The sequence below is a fragment of the Fukomys damarensis genome, unplaced genomic scaffold (assembly GCF_012274545.1).
Source record: "Fukomys damarensis isolate Sample0158 unplaced genomic scaffold, DMR_v1.0_HiC HiC_scaffold_4, whole genome shotgun sequence".
Lineage (NCBI taxonomy): Eukaryota > Metazoa > Chordata > Mammalia > Rodentia > Bathyergidae > Fukomys > Fukomys damarensis.
Genome location: NW_022900916.1, coordinates 11,538,306 through 11,563,909, shown reverse-complemented (window position 1 = coordinate 11,563,909; position 25,604 = coordinate 11,538,306). Strand labels below are relative to the sequence as shown.

The 25,604-nt window shown below is 33.9% G+C and overlaps 1 protein-coding gene across 1 annotated transcript in view; it reads left to right on the top strand.

The window, feature by feature from the left end:
- Window positions 1–25,604, top strand: part of Cog5 (component of oligomeric golgi complex 5) — a 275,944-nt gene that overhangs the window by 40,133 nt on the left and 210,207 nt on the right. The window contains exon 6 of the mRNA XM_033756778.1: window positions 4,568–4,688. Coding sequence (XP_033612669.1) covers window positions 4,568–4,688 — 121 coding nt within the window. The remainder of the gene's footprint in view (window positions 1–4,567; window positions 4,689–25,604) is intronic.

Sequence of the window (25,604 nt, the reverse complement as noted above, 5' to 3'; positions counted from 1 at the left end):
ATATATATGTGTGTGTGTTTTCCATTATATAGCATTTAGGGTTCTTTTTTATTTGTAGTTGTTATATAAAAGAATTTTATCCCAAATTTTATATTCAGATCTATTTAACTGGTTTTACAATTACCCTCTGAACAAGTGAATGCATCAAGAAGAAAGGAAGGAGGAAGACAATAACAGTAGTGTAAAAATGCTGGTCTCTACCAAAACAGTGAGAACATACAACAAACCCCTACAAATCTAGGCTAATGGCAGGTACTGCTGTGCTAGATTGAGGCCTGACCTTTAAGGGACACAGTGGGTCTTACTTCTGTACTGTGAAAGCCACTGTCCACGTAAAACTTGCAGCTACCTCGGGGCTCCCGTACCTTCCACTACCCACATGGAGCTGGCAAGGACAGAGTCTCTCCCACCGTGCAGCAGTCCAGGTGTTAGCGGAGCATAGACAGTGAGTAGTTCTGGGTGGCGTCACATGGATCATTTGAATCTTGCCTAAATCCTTCACACACTGAGTGTGAAATAAATCATTTTCAGCTGATTTCTTATGTAGCAGTAATGATACTGTAATTGATATTACCATCCAAACATTTTCAAATGTAGACTTCTGTGACCATAGATGAATACAGAGAATGTTCTAATGAACCTTTCCTTTGGAATCTAATAGACATTGTACTGAACCCAACCAGAATAACTAGAGAGATACCATTTTAAAAGTTTGTGATAAGCATTGGAACTAGGATTAAATGAAGGCCCTAAAGTATGCAATGACTGTTTTGCCAAAGAAGTAGAATTCAACTATAAAAAAAAATGTAGTATAAAAGCATGTGCAAAGTGATTTTTAAACTACTTTCAGCAATCATACTTTTTATTGTAATGTTGGTTTTCTTAGATCTGTTTTCTGTGTATTGTACAGCAAAACAAATGAATTATTTCATATTTTAATTCTGTTATGTCTTCATGAGTGTAGAAGAAATGATATACAGATGTGAGATAAAGGGTTAAATAAAAACTGCTTTTTATTTTTAATTGGATGTAGCAGTATAAATTTGAAATGCATCAATTTTATTTTAAATTAGTATAAATCATATATATGTACATATGTATATATAATGGGTTAATCTGAGAATGTTTTATGTGTATTGTAGAATAAAGCAAATGAATATACCATATTTTAATTAATTCTGACATTTCTTAGCTACGTCTCTGGAAAAATACCAGAAATGAACAAAATCGGTTACCAAAATGTGGTCTTGAAGTGCTGTTTCCTTCCAAAAGAAACCAAGTACTTCTTTCAGAAAGCTTTGCTTCTGTGTTTGGGATATGAAATGTCTTGGAACATTTTTATACTAGATACTAAGGAAGATACAAATGACTATTAGATCTTCAACAAAGGGACTCAGGAATTACTTTGAAGGTGACCAACTCTGTCTTATCCCTGAAAGTTGTGAATCATGAGAAATGTGTTTCAGGCAGTCAGTTGATCACGCCTAGGCTCCCACTGGCCAAAATGGGATAATTTGAGCATGAGTAAGGATAAGAGCTATGGCAAGTTAACATTCCTCATTATGTTTAAATTTGAGTTTATAATGACGGAGAGAAAAACTCAAAAAAATTACAAAGACCCACTAATTATTCATCATTATTGGACATTAGAAAACTGTTAAGAGGAAGATCAAATATTATTTTTACTCTATGAATAGTACCTTTGAGGGTGAACAAATAACCCTCAGGTGAGGTACAGTTTCTTTATAAGGAGAAATTTTATGTGTTAGGAAATGAATGAAGATGAAGCAGTAGAATTGCAGTATCACCATTTTACAGTTGCTTAGGTTTTAATGGATTTTGACATTTAATATCAAGAGCTGCTAATAATACAAAAAGAGAAAAATCATGCATGTGTTATAAATATACCACCACCTAATGATTAATCTTGCCAAAAATATAAATATGAATCTGATGAAACTGCCTACATCCTGCTGCAAATTTATCGGAAATGTAGAAGACATAGAAACTTGTTAAATAAGCTATATGATGGGAGTACAGACAACAAAATCAAGTTTGATGGAAACTTGTAGGACAGATGAGTCACTGTATTCAACAAATTGCAAAGAAGGAAAGCTGGTGAGGAAACATACAAATTTAAAAAGGACAAAATTAAATTATAATACTAAGGTTTATATACTTCTGTAGTAAAACCATAAATAATAAGGCAGTGATTACAGTATAAGGGAGAATAGTGGTTTCTCTTGGGTGAAGTGGGTGGTGGAGGGAGCACATGGAAGGCTTGTGTGGTGGCCGACACAGTTCTGTCTCCTTTTGTGTTAATTCCAAGTTCATGGAGCTGTATATCTGAATTTGGTTTCCTCTATTTCTGTAATTTAATGAAAGTCTTTTAAAAAAGGAAAAAATTGATTGGAGGGGAGGCAACTATATTGGAAAATGGTGAGATTTGATGACTTATAGATTAAGACTTTTGACTATGGATTTCATTAATTGCTATTCTCAGAACAATTAACAGAACTGTGAGTGGGGGCACTACAGTTTATTAATAATATAGATGGCATGCTGAAAATTTTTTCAGAAGATAAAATCTGACGGTATGTTTCAGTGAGCAACTGGAAGCTAGCCATACCACTGTGCGAGGTGACAGTGATGAAGGTTTGGATGTAGGAATAAAGGTAAAGTAACAATAGGTTGTGCTATGCAATAGAAAATCAGTAAGGCTGTGTGACAGATTAAGCATGATTGTTAAACATAAAAACGTTAGAAATCAACTAAAAGATTTCCTATTTGAGGGCTCTCATTAGGTAGGATTGAAAAATTGTGTAAGGATAATTCTAGCTAATTTGGTGTAATGTTTGGTATTTTTCCTCACAGTGTATTAAGAATCACACGAATGGTTGCTAGAGATTCTGCATTCCAAATTCTCCATCACTAATTCTGACAAGCAACAAATTAATTGGATAATTGTGGGTTTTTTTGTTTTGTTTTGTTTTGGTACCGGGGATTGAACTCAGGTCCTTGTGCTTGTGGGGCAGGCAGCGGAACCACTGAGCTAAATCCCCAGCAGTTGTGTAATTGTTTCTGTTAACTGCATAGTTGGAAAGTATAGAATGAGGATGACTTTTCAATTTTATTCCTTGAATTTTAAATTGTGCTTGTTATCTATTCAGAAAATAAATAACCATTAAAAAATAAAGATGCCCAAACTTTAATTTCCAGGGAAAAATTCTAATTTAGCATTCTTTTATTATTTTAAGTACTTTGTATTTACTTGGAAAAGGAGTCAAACATGTTTAATACTTGGTTCTTGTGACTTACATATGCTGGTAAACATTGTAGGTTTTTGTGTTCATGTTGTGGCTTATGGATGCTTGAGTGTGTCTGTGGCTCTTTTGTGTCATGAATTTTCTCATATAAGTACTTAATAGCTAGAGGCTCCAGGACCTGGAATTTTTAATTCTTATGACCACCATTTAGGACAGTCGTATTTGGATGGGAAGATATCCTTGCTTTTCAACTTGCCTTGGGACCAATAAAAAATGGTGATGCCTGGGTGGAGAGAGGAGGAGGTAAGGGAAAGGGAATGAAAAAAGGAATTCCGATGTTGTGTGTACATGTGCCAACTTCCCACAAGTAGTGTAAGCATTATGTACTACACACATGTGCTGATAACACTAACCCCCCCCCAATAGTGATGCTCTAGCACAAACTTTTCCTTTCCTTTGTTATCACTACTGAGGGTTAAGATCAATCTATGTTGGTTATTCTGTCTGTCCTTCTGCTCACTCTTTCCAAGGTAACGATTTGGGTGTCAGATTCATAGTAAAGTTTTCTGATATATATGAGTTTTTATTTTTTAGCCCTTGGATAGGTTAAGAATCAGTAGTAGATGTTGGAAAGAATAGAATGGGTGGTGATAGGACAATATGTGGGATAATGTCTTTTGGTTTTATTTTAGTAACTTTCTTTTTTATAATTTATTACTGATAAAAACTATTAGGAAAACTCAAGTGGGGCATGGTTATTTCTTAAGGACTGGTAAAATTGGGAGGTGTTTAAGACTTCCCTTAGATAGCTAGAAGAGAGAAATAGGATTAGAGGGAGCAATCGGAAGTCTAGCACAGTGGCTGTCAACCTTGGCCTCACCTGGAATATTGAGGTTCTGATTTAATTGGTCAGGACTAAGGCTTGGGCATTGGAACTTGTTGAACCTAACCCATATAAATTTAATGTTTTGTCAAGACTGAGGAAGGACCATTGGCCAAGACTAGAAACTGGCCCAGGACTGAAAATAATCTGGGTTTCATAGTGTCTCCATTCCAAATTCTGTCCATTTGCAATAAATAGAACTTTATTGTATAGTGTAAAAATGATACAGTTGGATGTTCCTAGGATATTTGATACTTTTTAAGACTTCGGACTATTCAAGTTTCTGATTGGTGGGAAACAAAAGAGGCATAAGTGAATCTTCAGCAATTGGAAAGAATAGAAAAGATTTGCATACTAACAATAATAGTGATGAAACTTCCTGGTTCAACTATTATTTGACATTGTGATACTTGCACAGGTTGCCTGTGATTTGCTTCGAAGAATTATTCGCATCTTGTATCTCAGTAAGAGACTCCAAGGACAACTGCAGGGGGGAAGTAGAGAGATAACAAAAGCTGCTCAGAGTCTCAATGAACTTGGTAAGTCTTTTTTGGATGAAATAGCTACTAGGGCTTTAAAGATTTTTTTAGTCACTTGATTGGTTGACTTTTGTTATCCCCATCAACAAATATTGAACAAATTTTTAAAAATTGGCCATGTACAGCATTGTTGTACTTTTCAGAGTGGGTAAACTTAATTGGCTTCTTAGAAATGCTATTTACTTTTTTAGGGGGTACCAGTGATGGAACTCAGGACCTTGCGCTTGCGAGGCTGTTGCTGAAACCACTGAGCTAAATCCTCAGCCCTGTTATTTACTTTTAAAATTATTTTCTACACACAAATCTATACATTTAATCATACCTTCATGATCACATCTAACCCCTGCCCCTATCCTTGTAACCACTGATCTTTATTTATCATTGTAGCTTTGCCTTTTAAAGACTATCATATACATGGAATTATAAAGCGCATGAGACTGGTCGTATTTTGTGTTCAGCAGTTACCTTTTAATTTATGCAAGTTGGTGGATGGACCAATAAATAGTTGGTTACTTGTTATTTGTGGAATTCCATCCTGTGGTTGAACTGAGTTGTTTATTGGGTCACTGACTGAAGTACTTTTCTTTCCAGTTTTTATGACTATGGATAGAGCTGTTAGGAACATGCATGCATGGGTTTTCATCTGGTTTTTTTCTTTGTTTTAAGGGGAAATATCCAGGAAAATTGATGGTTTGTAGTTGACAAATCTTGTGTTGTTGTTCTTAAGCTTAGATTTTAAAATTTTCTTTATTTGTTCATTATTAGACATGTAGAGCAGACCCTTGACCTTCAAGAGTTCAGTGTTCAAGGTTTTGATTGTTAATAAGCTGACAGGGTCCATGATAGAGCAATTCATTATTTTTCAGGGAAAGTTTTGAATAGCTAGTGAGTATGTATAGAAATGCCTAATACTTGTATTTTAATGAGACTTTGTGGTTTTCTTCTTTTGTCTGGGTACTCAAATTTTTCTGAAGTGGTTATTATTCAGTGGTATTTGTACTTTGATAAGTTCCTGCTTATTCTTGGTGGTGTATTTGGAAAGTACTATAGTTATTCCAAAATAACATCAGAAGAAGATGCATTTCATATTCTTTCTCAATTTTGTCTTTGATATTTCAATTAGTCATGCTGTAATGTTTTTGCTAGATTTTTACTGATCAAAGAAATGTAATAGCATTCACAAATCATTCTTAAACATTTCAGTTGTATTATGTTCAGATGTAGGCTTTGCTTGGGCTCATCCTTGGGAATATATCTAACTTCTATTAAGAATGCTTGGAATTTCTCATATCAGAAGTTAATTTTAAAAGCAATGATTAAAGCTTGAGTGTTTCTACAGTATGCTCTAAACATAGTGTAAAAATCTTAGTATTACCTGTTATAGTTTGGCTCTATCTTTCTTAATTTCTGTGTTCCAAAAATCTGTATTGTTTACATAGCTACATATTATTCTAAGATTTATTGTATATCATTAAAAAGTAGCTACATTTTCCGTTATGACTTTTAACATATACAGATGCTCTAAAACATATGGTGATGTCTTCTTTAAACACCTTATCTTTCCAATCTTTACCTGGAGGGTGTTTTTTGTTTTGTTTTGTTTTTTTGGTGTGGTGCTGGGTTACTGAACTCAGGACCTTCATATTGAGCTCTATCCCCGGCCTTGTTTTTAAAATTTCTATGTAGGGTCTTTCTAAATTGCTAAATTTCCCAGGCTGGGCTCAAATTTGTGTTCCTCCTCCTTCCACCTCCCTGATTACAAGTGTGCTACCTTAATTTGTATAAGTAGTTAAATGTTAAAAAGTTGTTGAGAAAACATGGAGGAATTGTCTTGAAGTGGGTGTATTATAGTTTTTAAACTTATACAGATTATGTGCTATTTAATATTTTTGAAAGCATCATTTGTTAATTTTTTACCATTGTAGTTCAGTCTTGTCCAATCTAGGCATTGAAAAATAATGATCCAGGAGGCAAATAATTTTTCTAGTTTTGGAATTAATATTCTAATAAAATAATGACTTTGCAGTCATTACAATTCATTATGTACACTAAATGACATTTCTGTGATTGGAACATCTCTAAAACTATCAGTCTATATTAGTGTGGTTTTGGTTCTCATGTAACTGAGCACAATGGATTTACCTTTAATTAGAGCAAAGCCGATAAATACAACCAGGAGATAGAGTGAAAATATGTTTATTACTGGTAGCAGGTAAGGAGAGAACTGGAAATAACTCCCCAAACAGTGTCTCCTGGAACAGAAGAAGCAAGGAGATTTTATTGAGGTTTAAATGACACATAATAAACTGATGTATTGAAAATACATGTTAGTTTTGACATGCAGCATCATCAGTAAATTGTGAACTTAATCTGTCACCCTCCGGAGTTTCTTCATGTCCCTTGGTAATCCCTCCCCCGGCATTTACTGATTGATCTACCTTCTATCATTATAAATTCATTTCCACTTTAAAGAACTTTATATAAGTGGATGCATGTGCTATGTGTTTTTGTTAAGCTTCTTTCAGTCAACTTATTTGAAAATTCAATCGTGCGTGTATCAATGGGGGATTTATGTATTTATTAATATGTATGTATTATTTATTTATGTATTTTTATTGCAAACAAGTTTTCTGTTGATATATCACAGTTGTTTATCTGTTGATAGATATATGGCTTATTCCTGTTGGGGATATTAGAGATCAAGTACTCTGAACTTTGATGTGCAAGTCTTTATGTCTTTTTATTTCTCTTGGATAAGTACATAGGAGTAGAGTGTCTGGATCACATGGGAGGTGTGTATTTAACTTTTTAGGAAATAACTAATTTTTTAAGTAGTTGTGATACTTTATATTTTTACTATTAGTGCATAAAAATTTCACTTCTCCCACATCTTTGCCAATCTTTGTTATAGTCTTCTGAATTTTAGGTATTCTAATCAGTATGTAGTAATATCTTGTTTAACTTTATGGAAAAAAGCTTGTAGAACTTTAACAAAAGGGGTTAGCAAGGCTTCTGTCAATATTGAAAATTTAGTTGTATTTCTATATACTCAATTTATCAACACACAATTGGAATTCGAAATTCAAAACTATCACGATAGCATGAAGAATATGAAATACTTAGGGATAAATTTTATAAAAAATATGTAAGACCTATGTATTGAAAACTATAAAAAATCACTGAGAACAGTTACAAGAAGACCTAGATAAATATTCTATCTTAGCTATGAGTTGGAGGATGATATTATTTTAGATATTTGTTTTTTCCAGATTGATCTATAGATTCAACTCAGTTGCAGTCTAAATTCTAGAAGGCTTATTAGAAAATGAGAAACTGATTTTAAAATTCATAAGGACATGCACAGGACCTAGGACCTAGAATATCAGAGCAATTTTTGTTTAGTACATGTTTATAGTGTATACTACACTAAATAGATCTATATACTTTGAAGACCAATTTAAGACATAAGAATTAGCATACTGTTTTGAAAAATAAAGATTCTAGCAAATGTTTTGTCCTGAAACACATAAGGAGGTCTTCAGGAATAGCTCCTGACAATTTCAGCATTTTCCTCAAGCAGTAATTTTGGAAGTTGGGGTAGGAGGATTGCAAGTTCAAGGCAATCTAGAGTGAAATATTGAGACTCTGCCTCAAAAAATAAAAAAGGACTATAGATGTAGCTCAGTGTGAACGTCCTGGGTTCAGTCTCTAGTACTGAAAAACAAATAAAAAGCAAAAAAGCAAGAAAGGAGAAGGAAGGAGGAGGAGGAGGGAGGATGGAAAGAAGAAAGGGAAGGAGGGTAAAAGAGGGGATGGAGAAGTAAGAAGCAGGGGGATGGGGAGAGGAAAGCAGCAGCAGCAGCTCTGGATAAACCTGAGAAATAAACTAATTACCAAAGACATAGACCATGTAATTTAGACCAGACAAAGACTTTTCAGAGCAGGTGTTGTCTGTAGCTACTGTAGAAACATCTTTGTAAGTCTCTGTGTTCCATCTGAGCATCGTGCCTTCTTGTAGTCATCACTAAAATAAATTAGTCACAAGATCTTTCCCTAGATAACTAATTTGGATATTCTGAGTTAAACAGTATAAACTGTTTGGATTTTGGAGAATGGTTTGACAAGGTATAATGATTTCAGGAATTATTTTACAAAGTGAAATTATACTTCTTTTATGATAAGCAGTATAAAAACGTATTTATAGATCGTCACCCTGACCACTGAATGCATTTGTAGTTGTGATTATAAAACTATATCCATTTATACATGACAGAACGTCTGACTCATCAGCGGTTTGAATCCCTAACGCAAAAGTTAAAAATAAATAAAACTGATCCTATTTTAATGAACGTGTTCCTCAGAAGATCATGCCTGCCTATTCATTACATAATATTAATTACTTCACATGGAATCCTTCTAACTTAGCCCTAATATAATTCAAATTTACTGGAGTTATTAAAAAACTTATTGTTCTTGGATTTTCTATACACAAGTAATGACATATTCTGCAATGAAAAGTAGAACCTACCTAATCTTCTTGTATTAGTAAACTTAGAAAACTAAAGCTGCAGTTAAGAAGAAAGCTGACATCCTTTTATTTATTTTATGGAAAAAAATAAAACAAATTTTTGTAACCAAATAAAAGATGAACAAAAGTTGCTATACTGTGTATCATATCTTCAGAGTAGTTAGCATAAGACATACACCAGAAAGATTCTTCCAAAAAAGAAACAGATAATTACACAAACTTTCTTTTCAGAGATCTAAAATAAGTTATTGGTATAAATTAAATACATCAGCTGAAGTCCTTTTAGAGGAACATTCAACAAAATAAGCTTATAGTTCGGAGACACTTGCATATATTTATTAATGTTTTAATTGAAAAATAACAGTAATATATACTAAAGCAGAAAAGAGGTTGATAACTATTCGTTTAAGCATCTATATAGAAAAAATTCCTTAGAGCCAAGAAATTGAGAGTTCTGATAATTATTAAAGAGCCTTAATGTGAATATATTATTCACGTTAACAGTGATAAATGTTCCTTGCAAAGGTATATTGACTAAAATATACAACTTCCATAAGCATTATTAATCAGTCATATAAAATGACACAGAGAACTGCTACAGCAAATTTGAAATACATGAAAAACGGACTAAAGTTTACATTAAGTGAGCTGCTTGCTTTTGTCTGGATGTTATACTGAATATTTGACACTGAACAATGAAAGATGCAACCAGATCTTAAATGCTATATCAACTGTTAATGAATTTTGGTTATGTTTAATTTAATTCAATTAGTTTTTTAAAAAGATTTCATGTGAGCATTTTTTTTTTTTTTGGGTACCAGGGCCGAACTCAAAACCTTGTGCTTTCAAGGCAGGTGGTGGAACCACTGAGCTAAATCCCCGGCCCATGAGCATATGATTTTAACACAGTTACGTCTCATTAGCAAACCCTATCAACCAGCCTTTTTGACCATTTGGATTTGAGCACAGTGTCTCCCCACCTGGTACTGGACCCAGTCACATAAGTGTTTTAGAAAAAAAATCTACATCAAACATACTTGCTGAAAATATTTACCATGTGTCATTAGATGGTAGGTTTAAAATGCATGTAAAATGCCATATGCTAAAGTTGTCACAAAAACTATGTATGTATTAAACGCAATTAAGAAACCATGAATTTAGACCTATAGGATAAACCTAATTTAATACTAGATGCAGTTTTCTGATATATTTAAAAATGTCTCCTACAAACATACAATTTAATAGGATTGAAAAAACTTTCTAATGTTTTAAGCAACTGCAGTATCTTATAGACATCTCAAAAAACATTCATTAGTTCAAGTTATTGGGTGCCTATCATTGTGTAGCATATTTATGTAAATCACTTTCCCTTGCTTGCATATGCTGATGCCCTAATCCTAAAAATAGAAATATAATGTGATGAATTGATGAATAAATGATTCATAAATAATAATTTTCATAAACAGAGTTTCAATGAAAGTACTATTTTGTTGTTTTTTAACATAAAATTTGTTTTCCTTCAATTGCTATTTGTAGAACAAGTAAAACATACATTAAGTAACCATTAAATAACAAAAGATAAAGAAGTAAAGTTTTCATAAGATAAAATCTGCAGACAGATCCAGTGTATTATTTCTAAAAACTAAAATCCTTACCATTACGTATTACTAATACTTATTAAATTACTAATATAAGGATACAAGCACTGGGGATTTAGCTCAGTGGTTCTGCTTCCTGCATTGCAAGTGCAATGTCCCAAGTTTGATCCCCAGTACCAAAAGCAACAACAACAAAAAACACCAAAGATACAAGCTTCAGCCTAAACATCTAAATCATGTAACCACCTTTCTGTGACTTACCTCAAACTTTACAAAAAATGTTTCTGAGTATGATTTTTTTCCATTCCATCTGCACAGAGAAAAAAAATCTATATTGCTTCCAGTCTAAATAGCATCTTACTGTAAATTAATAAATTAGTGTTCTAGATTATATACCAGTCTCTCATGAAGTTTGTTAATATAAAGAGAAAGATAAAGCATTAGTATAGATTTACAGAATTGGAAAAATTTTAGAAGGATGATTTACCATTATAGCTTTTTCTATCAATTTAAAGAGATAGTTTTACAGGATACATCAGTCTAGGTTGGAGGTTATTTTCTTTTAGGGCTTGAAATACCACACTCCAGGCTCTCCGTGATTTGAGGGTTTGTGCTGAAAAGTCTGCTGTGATTCTGATGGGCTTTCTTTTGTGTGTGATTTGTGTCTTTTCTCTAACTGCTTGTAGTATTTTGTTCTTTTGTTGTAACCCAGTCTGGTAACTTGGTGAATTATAGAGATGTTTGCCTCAAGATAAAAAGAACTGGGGAGATGTAGCCAGTGGGTTCAATCCTCAGTACAGCAAAGAAAGAAAACATAACAAAACAAAAAACCCCAGAAACTTACTAATGTAAAATACTGCCTGTACCCAGGAATCTCAAAAATATCTGATAAATATAAACACTTTTAAAGAGTGATTTTTAAAAGCTCACAAGCCACTTCTAATATGAATAGAATAATAAAATGAAATTAATAAAATTATAGCTAGATATCATATTACCTAACCTCAAAACATACTGCTAAGATGTTGGCAAAACAGCATGATACTGGCGTAAAAATAGACACATAAAGCAATGAAACAGAGTGGAGAACCCAGAAATAAATCCATGTGTCTACAGTGAACTGATCTTTGAGGAAAAGGACAGTCTCTTAAATAAATAGTGTTGAGAAAACTATATGTGTATGTGCATATGCACATATACATTTATAAAAAAATATATATAATCTACATTCCTGTAGCTTAACATATACAAAAGTCAATTCAAAATGGATTAAAGATTTATAAAAGTAAGATCTGAAATTGCAACTTGGGAGAAAAAAACAAGAAAAACACTTTCAGACATTGTTATAAGTAATGTTTTTTTTGAGGGGGGTGAGGTAGGGGGATAAGGCTTCAAAAGCACAAGCAACAAAAGCAAAAGTAGGCAAATAGGATAAAAAGCTTCTGCATGCAAAGGAAACAGAATGATCTTCAGAAGAGAAGAAAATGCTTGGAAACTATTCATCTAACAAGAGATTAATATTCAGAACACACAAGGAACTCAAAAAACTAAAAGAAAAAAATCATTAAAAAATGGGTAATCTGAGTAGACATTTCTCAGAAGATGTACAAATGGCCCACAGTATTAAAAAATGCTCAACACCACTAATTATTAGAGAAATGTAAATCAGAATCACAGTGACAACTCTCCAGTTAGAATTGGCTTAAAACAGCAAATGCTGTTCAACATGTGGGGAAAGGTGACTCTTACACACTGGGCAAATGTAAATTAGTACAATGAAAAACAGTATGGAGGTTCCTCAAATCACTAAAAATAGAAATATAATGTGATCCAGCTATCTCACTACTGAGCAAATGTACAAAGGAAATACAATCACATTCTTGTTTATTGTAACACAGTTCACAACAGCCAAGAAATGGAATCACTTGAGGTCTCCATCAATCGATGAATGGTTAGAGAAAATGTGCCATATGTACACAATGGAATATCATTCAGCCATAGAATATGAAATGTCATTTGGTCCAATCTGGAGAGGAACTGAAGGACGTTATGTTATAATAATCTTGGCATAGAAAGACAAATACCACTTGTCTCATATACATAGAAGTAGACACAGTAAAATAGTAATTCATTTGGATAGAAGGAATAAGTTCTAAGATTCTAGTATTTTATACAGCACAGTAGAGTAACTATACTTAACAATTGTCATATACATTATAAAGAAATAAGAGGAATTTGAAGGTTCCTAACACAAAGAAATGATAAATGTTTAAGGGGATAGAAATGTTAATTATTCTTATTTTAATCAGTATACATTGTATACATGTGTCAAGTTGTAACATATGCCCCATAAATACATACAATTTAAAAAAGCAATCACAAGTAGAGAATTAAGTTCTAAATGAGTTTCTCAACAATTCAAGGAAATTGTCATGTAAGAAAAAAATGCATTAAATTTTGCACAGTGCCAATTTGTATCTTCTATATTGTCTCCACATTTATATATTCAAATTCAGTAGTACCCAGCAGAATTTTACTATTTGGTAACACTGAAGCAAAGCATACAGTTCTTCACCAATGGCTGTATTCTGTAGTAGATGAAAGTATCTGTGTTATAGGTGGAAGACCTGATGATACTCCAAAGGAAAAGCTAGAAAGTACTAACGTAAACTGTAGAAATACAGCACTCTTGTTTTATAGCTACAACTTTAGGTCAACAAGGCCAAAGAAGAAAAGCAAACCTGTGACTCAATCTGGTGCACATACATACATTAATATTAAGATAACCTTTTCAACTTTCTAATCATGTTATATGTTTGGAGACACCAATTAGAATTGTCCTCTGCTTTACAATGACAGTTTACCCAGTTATTAAAAATATTCTAATAAATAATCTATGAATCTCATGGGGACCATCTTCGAATGGGCTAATATAATTGAAGAAAAGGAGTTGGTACAATGAAAGAAAGACTTTTTTTCAAGCACTTTTTGTTATTAATGCTCAAAAAATTATTTTTCAGTGTGGCCCACTTAAATTGACATCTAATCTAAAGACTTTCTGGGTTGGGAATATGGCTCAGGAGTAGGGTATACACAAAGCCTTGTATTCAGTTCCTACCAGCACAAAAATAAATATAGACCTTTCTTGAAAGTCAAATCTCTATGATGAAATTTAATTATGCAGTATACACCATGTAGTTTTATTTTAAAATCATTGCATAGTGAATAACAACCTACATGAAAAAGTACAATGGGTAAATCTACATTAAGATATTTCAACTTATTCTCTGTCAGTAATGCTATGATTTATATTTTCATTTTCCTAACACCTTTTCTTTGGGTACCAGGGATCAAACCTTGCACCCTGTATTTGTGAGTCAGGCAGTGAAACCACTGAGCTAAAGCCCCGGCCCTCCCTAACACCTATTGATGTTGAATACGTTTATCATCCACATGTCTATAGTGATGCATATATTCAAGTCTACTTGCCTATTTTTGCTGATTGAACTTTAAAATTATTGTAATTGAATTATTTGCATTCCTACTCAATTTTGGAATTTAAAAAAATATATTCTAAACACAAGTCTATCAAACAGACTTTGCAAACTGTATGTGGTCTGTCTGTCTTCTTTTCTTTTCTTTCTTTTTTCTTTTCTTTCGCAGGGCAGGTATGGTGCCACTGAGATAAATCCCCGACTGTCTTTCATTCTTAAAATGTTGATTCAGCAAGTCTTAGAGCCTAATGTATCATTTTTTTTGAGCTTATGTTTCTTTGGGTAACATTTAAGAAAGCGTTGTCTATCTCAAAGTCACAAAAACATTTTATGTCACCTGTAAGTTCTATAGTTTGAGGTTTGATTTAGGACTAGGATTCACTTTCAGTTTTTTTATATGAAGTAAAGTTTGGATACAGATTTATTGTTTTTCATATTTATATCCAATTATTATAGTATTATCTACTGAGTGTATTTTCTCCAAATATCAGTTGTTCTGTGTGTGGGTCTGTTTGGGGGCTTTCTGATCTGTTCCTCTGACCTGTCTCTCTTTGTGTCTTGACTATTTTATGTAACACGTTCACATCATGTAGGCTTCTTCCTCCAACTTTTGTTTTCCTCTTAAAATTTGTTCTGTTAAAACAACACTAAGATTCCATCTTACTCCATAAAGAATGGTAGTTATCAAGAAATAAAATAACAAATGCTAACAAGACTGTGGTGAAAAACAAACTTTCCTACATTGTTGGTGGGAATGTAAACTAGTATAACCATTATGAAAACCAGTACACAGATTTCTCAATGAACTAAAATTAGAAATTCCATATGACCCAACTACCTTCTCCAAATAACTTAAAACACAATACTGTTGACATTATAAATGCATACCAGTGTTTACAGCAGCCCAGTTCATAATAGCTAAATTCTGGAAGCAGCCTGTATACCTGTCAACAGACAGCGGGATAAAGAAAATGTGGTATCTATGTGATGGAATATTACTTGACTGTAAGGTATTGCAAAGTTGAGACATTTGTAGGAAAATGAACACACTTGGAAAATATAAAGTTGAATGAAATAAACCAGATATGCAGGCTTAAATGTCATATGGTATCTCTCACTTGAGGAGGTAAAGTACAAAGGGATCAACCAAGATGGATAGAAGGAGACAAGAGAGGCCAAAGCTTAGGAGTGAGAGGGAGTAGAGGGGAAATAAGTAAAATAAAGATATGCCATGTACAGGAACCTAATAACCTCAATGTGTGTAGACATTATATGCCGTAAACATGAGCTAAGGTTAATATCAGTAACAATGAAAATGGAGAAAGTAGAATAGGAGGACAGAAGGGGAGAGGGATGGGGAAGGGGATTTAAATAAAGGAAGCAAGTTGTATTATGTACATATACCCATACCCCTAGATGATTGTAAAATGCCTGTATTACAAACATATACTAAAAACAAAGCTGTTCTGATTATTCTAGGTCTACATTCATCTCTATTCCGGCCTCTTTCCTGAAACATTCTCTCACACAGTCTAGGTTCAGGAGCTCCCTTCTTAAACCCCTATGAGAGTGGGCTTCAATCTTTATAGGACCCTTCATATCAATGTTGATGCTCTTGTAACTCCTGTACCTTTTTATTATTATTTTACTTTTGGTTTTTTGAGTCAGGGTCTTATTATATAGTTCAGGCTGACCTTGAGCTCACTCTGTGGTCCAGGCTGGCCTTGTACTCACAGTGACCCTCCTGTCTCAGCTTGTGCTGAGCTCCCATGCCTGGCTTTTTCTTTTCTTTTATTTTATTTTTGTCCTGTACCTTTTAGATCTTGTTTACTCAATCTCTTGTTCACTTTGTTTCCTCTTGCCTAGAGTCTACTAAACTTTAGCTGTCATATAGATAAAACCCGCCAAAGGAATCCCAGCTAACTTCTACCATAGACCATTAAACAAGCCCTCTGGAGGATACAGCTGACTGCCAACCCTTTCTTGTTGCCCCTGTGCAACACAAAACAGCTAGAGCAGTCATCTTCCCTTTTCCCTAATGAACGTTAGGGTCACTTCTTTGGAGGGAAAAATATAACAGAAATTAATAAAATCAGAGTTAGGATTCTATCAGGCAATAAAGACAACATCCCCTAACTAGAGTTGAGAAGTCCAAAATGGAGTCTGCTCAGTCATGACCCTGCAAAGGTCTTACAGAAACATTTCCCAGCTGCCCAGTGTTGAGAACATCCTTAGAGCATGATGAGGCAGAACACTGGTGCAAGAGCATATGGACTGTGCATGGGCACTGTGTAAACGCTGCATAGATTGGATCCCCCAAAATATATTGTCTCCATAGGTAGAAATTACTGCTTTTATAATACACTGAGTACCTTTTGTAGGCACCTTAAAAACATCTACACAGGATCAGGAATGCGATTCAGCTGTGTAGTGCCTGCCTGGCAAACTCGAGGCCCTGAGTTCAATTTTTGGCACTAAAAAAAAAAAAAAAATTCACACAAAGAGCCCTTGTAGATAACCCTGTTCAGAATCCCAGCCCTGTACCAGTCTATATGGAATAAGAGTGATGGGATAAAAGTAGTGCGTGTTTGGGATATTTTGTGTAGTAACTTCACTCCTCCAGCTTGATCCAGGTCTTCTTCAGGGCTGGAAAGCTACTTGGGATGATGATTTTTTTCTTTGAAGATAAAATAGAAGAATCTTGGTCTTTTCCATATGTACTGAACTATAGTGATTGTAAGACAAGAGGTAGAGGACAGATAAAAGCTATGTGTTTGTATGTTGTTTCTTGATAAAGTTGGGGGATACTTAAGAGCCACCTAATTAATTGTAGTAGACTTTCCTCATAAAACTAAGTTATGAAATTTGTATTTTAAAGTGAGTTAAACTGTAGCAGTGAAAATAAAAATTTCAATGAAAAAGACCTACTGAGGGTCAGTTGCTGAATAAATCTTGTTAAATGGGTGCATAGAGCATAGTTATTTTAACATAGTAACCAGAATAACAAAACCAAACCTTTTCTTTCCTGAGTGATACTCACTGTACTGACGCTTTAGAGATTTCAAAAAATCATAAAATTGTACTATACACGATTATAGTTAATCATTTCTGCTATGAAATGTATGATTAAGAGATAGGGAAGCATAAGGGAAACATAAGCTTTGAAATTCCATTTTCATCCCTCTTGCTAAGTGTGAATTTCAATAAGTTAACTTCTTGCTTAGTAACTAAGAACTCTTAGGCATGTTTGGTAAGACATTGTAGATTGCTTTTGACTTCGCTTAGCATAAAGTAGGTCCGCAAAATACTAGTTTCTGTCCTATCCCCTTTCTTTAGGAGTAGAACTAAGGAACAAACTTACATGATATCTTGATGGTGATATTGGATATACATCATAACCTGTGGTTGTATGTTCTACTTCTCTGTGGTCAAATGCAATTCTAGAAAAATAGGTGATATTTTTATGTACGTATTCCTCATGGATTTTTTTTTTCTGGGAATAAAATGACCACTTCAGTAGAAGAAGAAAAAAACATTTAAGAAAGTGAAAACCAAGTTTCTAAAAAACCGACTGAGGTAAGAAATCAAGGATTTCTATTTAAAAAATGTATTCCTTTTAAAAATAATTACAAGCTGGGTATGGTGGTGCACATCTGTAATCCCATAACTCAAGGCAGAGGCAGGAGGACCACAAGTTGGAGACTAGCTCTAGCAATTTATTGACTTAGTACAATCCTGTGTCAAAATAAAAAGGGTTGGGGATTTGCTCAGTCAAAGGTGACCCTGAGTTCAATTCCCAGTACTTCCCTACCTAAAAAAAGATCTTATATAGGCCAGGGATTTAGCTGATAGGCACAGGGACTGCCTGGCAAGTGAGAGGTCCTGAGTTTGATCCCTGGTACCAGGAAAAAAAAAGATCATATATATCTATATATAGATATAGATATACATGTATATATGTATATTGGATCACGTTTCTGTTATTTTTTTAATAAGATTTTAGGATAATGATAAAATCCATATTTATTGCAGGGGTGCTGTGCTAGACATTGTTTCAGTTTTGTTTCATTGAAGCGCCACAGAGCCCTCTGAAGCAGAGGTAATCATTTTACATAAGGGCAGTCAGAATCTGAGTGAGATCAGCTAGCACTGTCAGGATCACTCAGCTAGTAAGACTAGAAGTTGGACTTCTTTTACTTTCTTTTTTAACAGTAAGTAAAATTGGTTTTTTGGAGTTTCACTTTGTAATTCAGGCTGGGCTGGAATTCATTGCATAGTCCTGGCTGGCCTCAACTCATAGCCGTCCTTCTGCCTCAGCTTCTCAAGGGCTGGCGTTATAGGCAGCGCACATCACACTGGGCTTTGGAGTTTTACTTCCTCAGTTCATACTCTTGTGAAGGTGCTAATAGAGCTAAAGTTCCAAGAGACAAAATGTATGTTAATTTGGCAAAATTTGGGATACTGCCATACAGTACATATTACTATTTGTCAGTCAAAGTTGAGTGACCTGTATGACTTACAAAAAATTAATGATGCCTCTGTCATGGATCTATCTTCTCTTTTTTAAATCACTTATTTCATTTGAGATGTGTGAATATCCAAAAATGTCTTACTCACGAATTTATATTTTGTTTCTGGTTATTTAAATGTATTTTAGAAGACCATGGACATTAAACAGGTATCATTTAAATAGTCCCTGTGGTTTTAGTTTTATCATTTTATGGAAGTATAGTACATTTTTTTCTTCTATAGTTTTAATAATCTGACCTAGTTAGAGATAGAAGAAAACATAGAAAACTGGCTCAAAGAATAGCCCAAAGATTGGAGAAATCACAATTACTATGTTTATGTAGTTGCCCAGGGTTTTTTAAATAGAAAATGGTATGTTTCATATTTAGCTTTGGGAAAACACATAGTTTTGATTGTAGGAAGAAATAAGAAAAATGCTATTACTCTTTTGGTTTAAGGTAACCACACCCAAAGCCATATTTATGTTTTAATCTTTTTAAATGTCTTTGAAACATAATAGAGAACTTATATTTTCTGAAATATAGTAATAAAAGATAACATAAAACTGAAGATGAGAGAAACAAAATCTGTATATTGACAAGTTGGTTTCCATTTTGTCAGTACCTTTGTGAGAAAATGTCCTTTCTAAATATTACAGTATTTCCAGCCCATCCGTGGTGGTACAGGCCTGTAGTCCCAGCTCTCTTGAGAGTGAGGTAGGATTGTGAGGAGTTTGAAGTCAGCCTCAACTAAGCAACAAGACCTTGTCTCAAAACACACGCACGCATTCACACACACACACACTCACACACACACACACACACACACACACACACACACACACACACACACACACACACACACCCTTGACTTTCAAATACTCATATTGAATTACTTTCCATTATCTATTATATTATACATTAAATTCCATTGAATAGTGTCTGATTAAAAGTTTGCTATGATCACTCATGGCATGAAAATGAGTGGACTTATAATTTAGGAAAAAAAAAAAGGAAATTACAGTGGACCCTTGATTTACGAACTTGATGAGTTCCTGAGGGATGGTTGTAACTCAAGTTGTCTATAAGTCAATAAAACTCTGATGTTTACTTGGGTACATGCTGTAGATAACAAGAGGCAGATGATTCTTCCGTTAACCTGATTAATCTTAAGTTTTACTTACATCAGGCTGGTCGTGACTTAAACCTTAAAAAAGGATTTTAAGAACACTTCTCTTAGTTCAGGGGGTGCACTCCTGTAGTCCCAGTACTTTGGGAGGCTGAGATAGGAGCGTCACAAGTTTGAGCCTGGCCTGGGCAATTTGACAACTTAGCAAGACATTGTCTTAAAATAAAAAGTAAAAAAAGGAATGGGGACACAGTTCAGTGTAAAGGCCCCGGGTTTAATCACCAGCACTGAATAAAGCCCCCCAAACAAAAGCAAAATCTTTCATCTTCTTTTCAGTTAGAATTATCAACCTTTCCTCCCACCCTGTTTGATCCCTTAGAAAGACTGTTACAGAATGGTTTCAAGCCATTGTTTTAATATTATAGGCTCTATCTTTAGATTAAAGCAGAATTTTTGAGGGTTTTATCTGGAAAACATTTTGTTACTTATTCTTATGTAATTCTTTTTACTAGGTTTCAAAATTTTTTTCTCCTGGAAGGAGGTATGGCCTGAATTGAGTTCTGAGCTGTGATTGTACTTTTTCATTTAGTATTTACCTGAATATCACCCTGATATAATCTATCTTCTGACTCCCAAAACAGTGACAGTCTTTTTTTGTTTTTAGTGCCTTGGCTATTGCTGCCCAGGGAAACCTTGAACTTGTGCTTACAAACCGTCTTCTTACCTCATTTTTCCTACTGGTTTTGGGACTACAGGTGTGTGTCACCGTGTATGACTTTAAGTAGTGGTTCTTAAACTGTGGCACACAGATCACCCCAGAATACTTATTTAAAACAGTGTTTTAGGTCCGGGGATTTAGCTCAGTGATTCCACTGCCTGCCTTGCAAGCTCAAGATCCTGAGTTCGATCCCTGGTACACCCCCCAAACAAAAACAAAACAAAGCAAAACAGTGTTTTAGGTGCTGATTGAATCAGAGGAAGGGCCCAGGAATTAGTATTTTAAACAAGCATTATAGAAGATTCTCATATAGAAACACTATTCTAATTGCTCCTTGGCCTTTTGGCTAAGATCAAGTGAAACACTATTCTAAGCAAGATTCACTACTAGGTTAGAAGCTTTAAAATTATTCATTTTAGTAAATCCTGTTAGTATTTACTGATCAGTTAAGAGTATATCAGGCACTTACTTGGAAAGCATTTTGAAAGTTTAGTATATGTGCTGCTGAAGCGAACACTACATTTTGAAAATTTAATTACTATTTTAGTTGTGAATCTAAGTCAGTTTTATAAAGTTATGAAGCTATAGTTTGCTAGCATTTTGTTCAGTACCAAAAGACAATGGTTTTTTTATAGTTAAGTTTATTGGTACAGTTTAGATATACATAATAATCACATTCATTGTATGCAATTTGTACCTGTACATAATCTATCTTGATTCATATTTTTTCCATTCTCCTTCTAGCCCTCTTCCCCTTCTTATTTACAAGAGTTATTTCCATTTTCTTTTCTTTTCTCATCTTTTATTTCTTCTTTTCCTTCTCTCTCCTCCCTTATGCCCCTTCCCATTTGAACATCTTCCTATTTTACAATATCTTTTATACATTTTTGTCCTATATACGCTTTGTTTCTCACACTGGAGAAACAATGAAATATTTACACAACTGTGTCCAATTTATTTTACTTAAGAATATAGTCTCTAGGTACATTGATTTAGATATAAATCTCTCAAGTGTATCCTCCTTTATGGCTGAGTAGTCCTCCACTTTTTAAAAAACCCCATCTTCTTTATCCATTCATCAGTTGATGTGCATTTGGGTTATTTCCAAGATTTAGCTGCTACAAACCGTGCTGCTTATGAACATGGGAGAGCATATATCATCTGTGGTGTGATGATTTTAATTCTTTCAGGAAGATACCAATAAGGGAGATAGCTGGGTCAAATGGAACCTCTAGTCCTAATATTTTGAGGAATCTCCACAGTGGATGTTCCAGTCTGCACTCCCACCAACAGTAAACAAAGGTTCCCATTTCTCCTTAGTTCCCGCAGCATCTGTTATTGGTTGATTTCTTGATAGCAGCATCCTTTCTGGGTTGAGAGGGAATCTCAGCATTGTTTTAATTTGCATCTCTCAAATAACCAGTGATGTTGAACTTTTTTTTTTTCATATGTGTCTTTGCTGTTTGTACCTATTGAGTGTGTTCTGGAAATAATAGCCAGAACAATTAGACTAGAGACAGAAATAAAAGGAATAAAGGTTGCAAAGTAGAAGTTAAACTGTCATTTGCAGATGATATGATACTCTATGCACAAGACCTTAAAAATTCCACCAAAAGACGTCTAGATTTAATAATCAAATTTAGTAAAGTAGCTGGATACAAAGTCAGTACTCAAAAATGAATGCCATTTCTGTACACAAATAACAGACTTACTGAGAGAAATTAGGGAAACCATGTCTTTCAAAATAGCATTGACAAAAAAGAGAAATACTTAGGAATCAATCTAACAAAGGAAGTAAAAGATGTTTACATAAGTTACAATACTCTGAAAAAGGAGATCTAAGAGTATGTCAGAAAATGCTTGTAAGTAGGAAGAACCAACATAGTAAAAATGGCCATACTCCCAAAATTGTTATACAGATTTAAGTGCAATCCCAATGAAAATACCAATAGCATACCTCACAGAACTAGAGAAAACGTTCCTAAAATTCATTTCGAACTAGAAAAGGCTTAGAATAAACAGCAAAAGCAATTCTGGGCAACAAAGGCAAGGCAGGGAGCATCACAATCCTTGACCTGAAATTATATTACAGAGCTATTATGATAAAAACAGCATAGTACAGGATAAAAAAACCCGCAAAACAAAACAAAAAAACAGACTCCAGGAAAATGGAACAGATTAGAAGAAGTATAAACAACTCCAAACACACTCAGCCACTTTATCTTCCACAAAGGGGATAAACACCTTCACTGGAAGAAAGATAGCCTCTTTAAAAACTGGCTCAAAAAACTGGCTTTCCACATGCCAAAGACTAAAACTAGACCCATGTCTTTCACCATGCACTAAACTAAAATCAAAATGGATCAGATATGTAAATATTAAAATAGAAACACTAAATTTGCTGGAAGAGAGAATAGGTGGGACCCTTGAAGACATAGTAGTAGGCAAAGACTTTATGAACAAAGCCCTGATCACATAAAGATTTCAAGGAATCACCTGGGATATGATCTTATTAAAAAACTTAAGAATTGAGAAGAAAACTTAAAATGTACAATATGTAAATTGATTGTTTATTACATCTTTTGGATTCCAAGACATTAATAATCTAGAGTGAAATACATGCCTTTAGTTGTCTTCTACCTAATCACTATAAAATCCTATGTATCTAGTCAAAATACCTAATGTAAAGAATATGAATGGGATCATGGGTACTGCATATTTAAGGTGTATATGTCTCTCTCATTGCACTCCCATTTATGTTTCTCATGCCTGCAGTCTATATTTAACATGGCCAGAGCCCTCATTTATTAGCAATAACGTTTACAAATTTTTATGTTACATTGAAATTTTTAATTTTCTGTGTTTAGTAGTCTATGTCATAGCTGTTTGAGGAGAAAGCAGTTTCTTTATAACTTATCATCCTGTCTTTCTGCTTTTTCTTTATATCCAGGAAAATCACTAGAGGTGCTTTGGGAATCTGCCTTGCTTAATACCTCTCAGAAAAATATGACATATTGCTTTCATAGAAACAGGGTGAGGAAAATGACCTTAGCTCTAGACTCAGCTTTCCTTCCTTATCTGACATGATGCTTTAGGGTTTGATAGTAGTAGAGTTGATATTGGTGGCAGTGACAGAAATGACAGCCCTTTTTACCACTTGCTGGTGGAAGTACAGAGCTGTCATGCTTGAAAGCCATGGATATAACTTACTGGGGTCTGAAAAAATGTGTGACTAGAATGGTGGAGATACAGTACTTGGGCTTATTTTCACATGTTGTGCTATCATAAGCCAAGAGAGAAATATTGTCATTAAGTCTGCTCAACTCTTTCTCCTACACAGACAATATTCCTTAAAAGATGATAGCTTTCATTTCCATGATAAGCCAGTTTTCCATTTGTTTCTACAAGTCAGTACTACTCTATGCCAAACATCTTTGAATTGCTACAATATTAAATTATTCTACCTCTTGTGATTCAGTTACACTAGTATTATTTCTGGTAGGTCCACCCTGTGTCAGCTGGAGAGTCTTTCATTATGTGTTTTGGAAAAAGGTCAGTCTTCATATTTATTTTCTTCTGTGAACTCTAATCCACAATTCTGATTCATTTGTGTATCTCTTAGAGCTACATCTTCAAGTATTTTACATCTTTTTCCAGCCTTATTATCTCCTTATTTTTTCTTCTAAGAAGAATAATATTTATAATTCAACTCATATTTAACTTCCTAGGAGTTCCTTGAAGGGGGGGCTAAGTTTACATTATGGAGAATTATACAAGTGTCTGTCATTATAATATAAGAAAAACCATCTCCAAAAGTTTCCTTAGTTTTCTTATTTCTCATTCTTTTTGGAGAAAAGGAGGAAAAGAAATATAATATTTTATATATTTTTCTTGCTTCTTGCCTTCATTCAGAAAAATGACCTATTGCAGTCATCAGATCAAGAAAAAACTTTCTTTACATTTTCCAAGGTGGTCTTGAAATACAGTTTGAAGGTGCATAACTATAATATAAAAAAGTTAAGTCATTTGACCTTTATCAATATTATCTGTAAAATATTGCTATATTTAAATTTTTAAATTTAGAAATATTATCTTTATGCCCCTAATCACAAAGAATGAGGAAAATATGATGTATATAATGGGTTGGCTGCTCATAATTAATTATTTGAGAGAAAAAGGAAAGCATAGTATTCATTTTATTACATTGTATATACATTGGTGATTTTTCTGTATGTATTTATAAATTTTTACAAAGTAAAATAAAAAAGATGTGTTCAACAGTAAAAAGGAGTAAACCAAATAGAAGATGTAAAATAGATAATTTAAAATGTAAATTTGAAAATTCAATTTTAAGTAATTTCTAATACAAGAAGTCTTGCGTAATGTTATTTATTTTACTTCTTTAAAGTGCTTTCCCCATAATTCTTTTTGTGTTACCCTTGTTTTCCATATACTGTATGCATAGCTGAGTGAAATAGTTCTTCAGTCATTGAAGGTAATCTAGTGTCTTCAGGTCCTCCTTATTGCCATGCACCAGTTGCCTTTTAGATGGTTGGCAACCCCTTTTGATTCTGCCTTCATTGCCTGTCACAGCTAACACTCCTTTGGAGAGTTTCTGCCGTGTTTTTTGCCTGTCCTTTTGTTGTTGCACATCAGGCTCATGGCAGTAGCTTTTTGTCTTCTGTGTCTTACAGAATAAATTCTGTCTGCATATTACTGTTAAGATTTTTGAAACTCATTCCTCATGTTGTTATTTCCTTGCTCTGATATCCCAATTTAACTTCTTAGGTAACTTCTCACTTTTATATTATTTTCCTTGTAAAGAATGTGTGCTCTTTCCAGAGCATGCTATAGTTGTTTTCTTCAACAATGCTTTTGTTGTTGTTAAATTCAACATAATGCTTTTCTTCATATAAACTTTACTTTTCTTTTATAGCATTT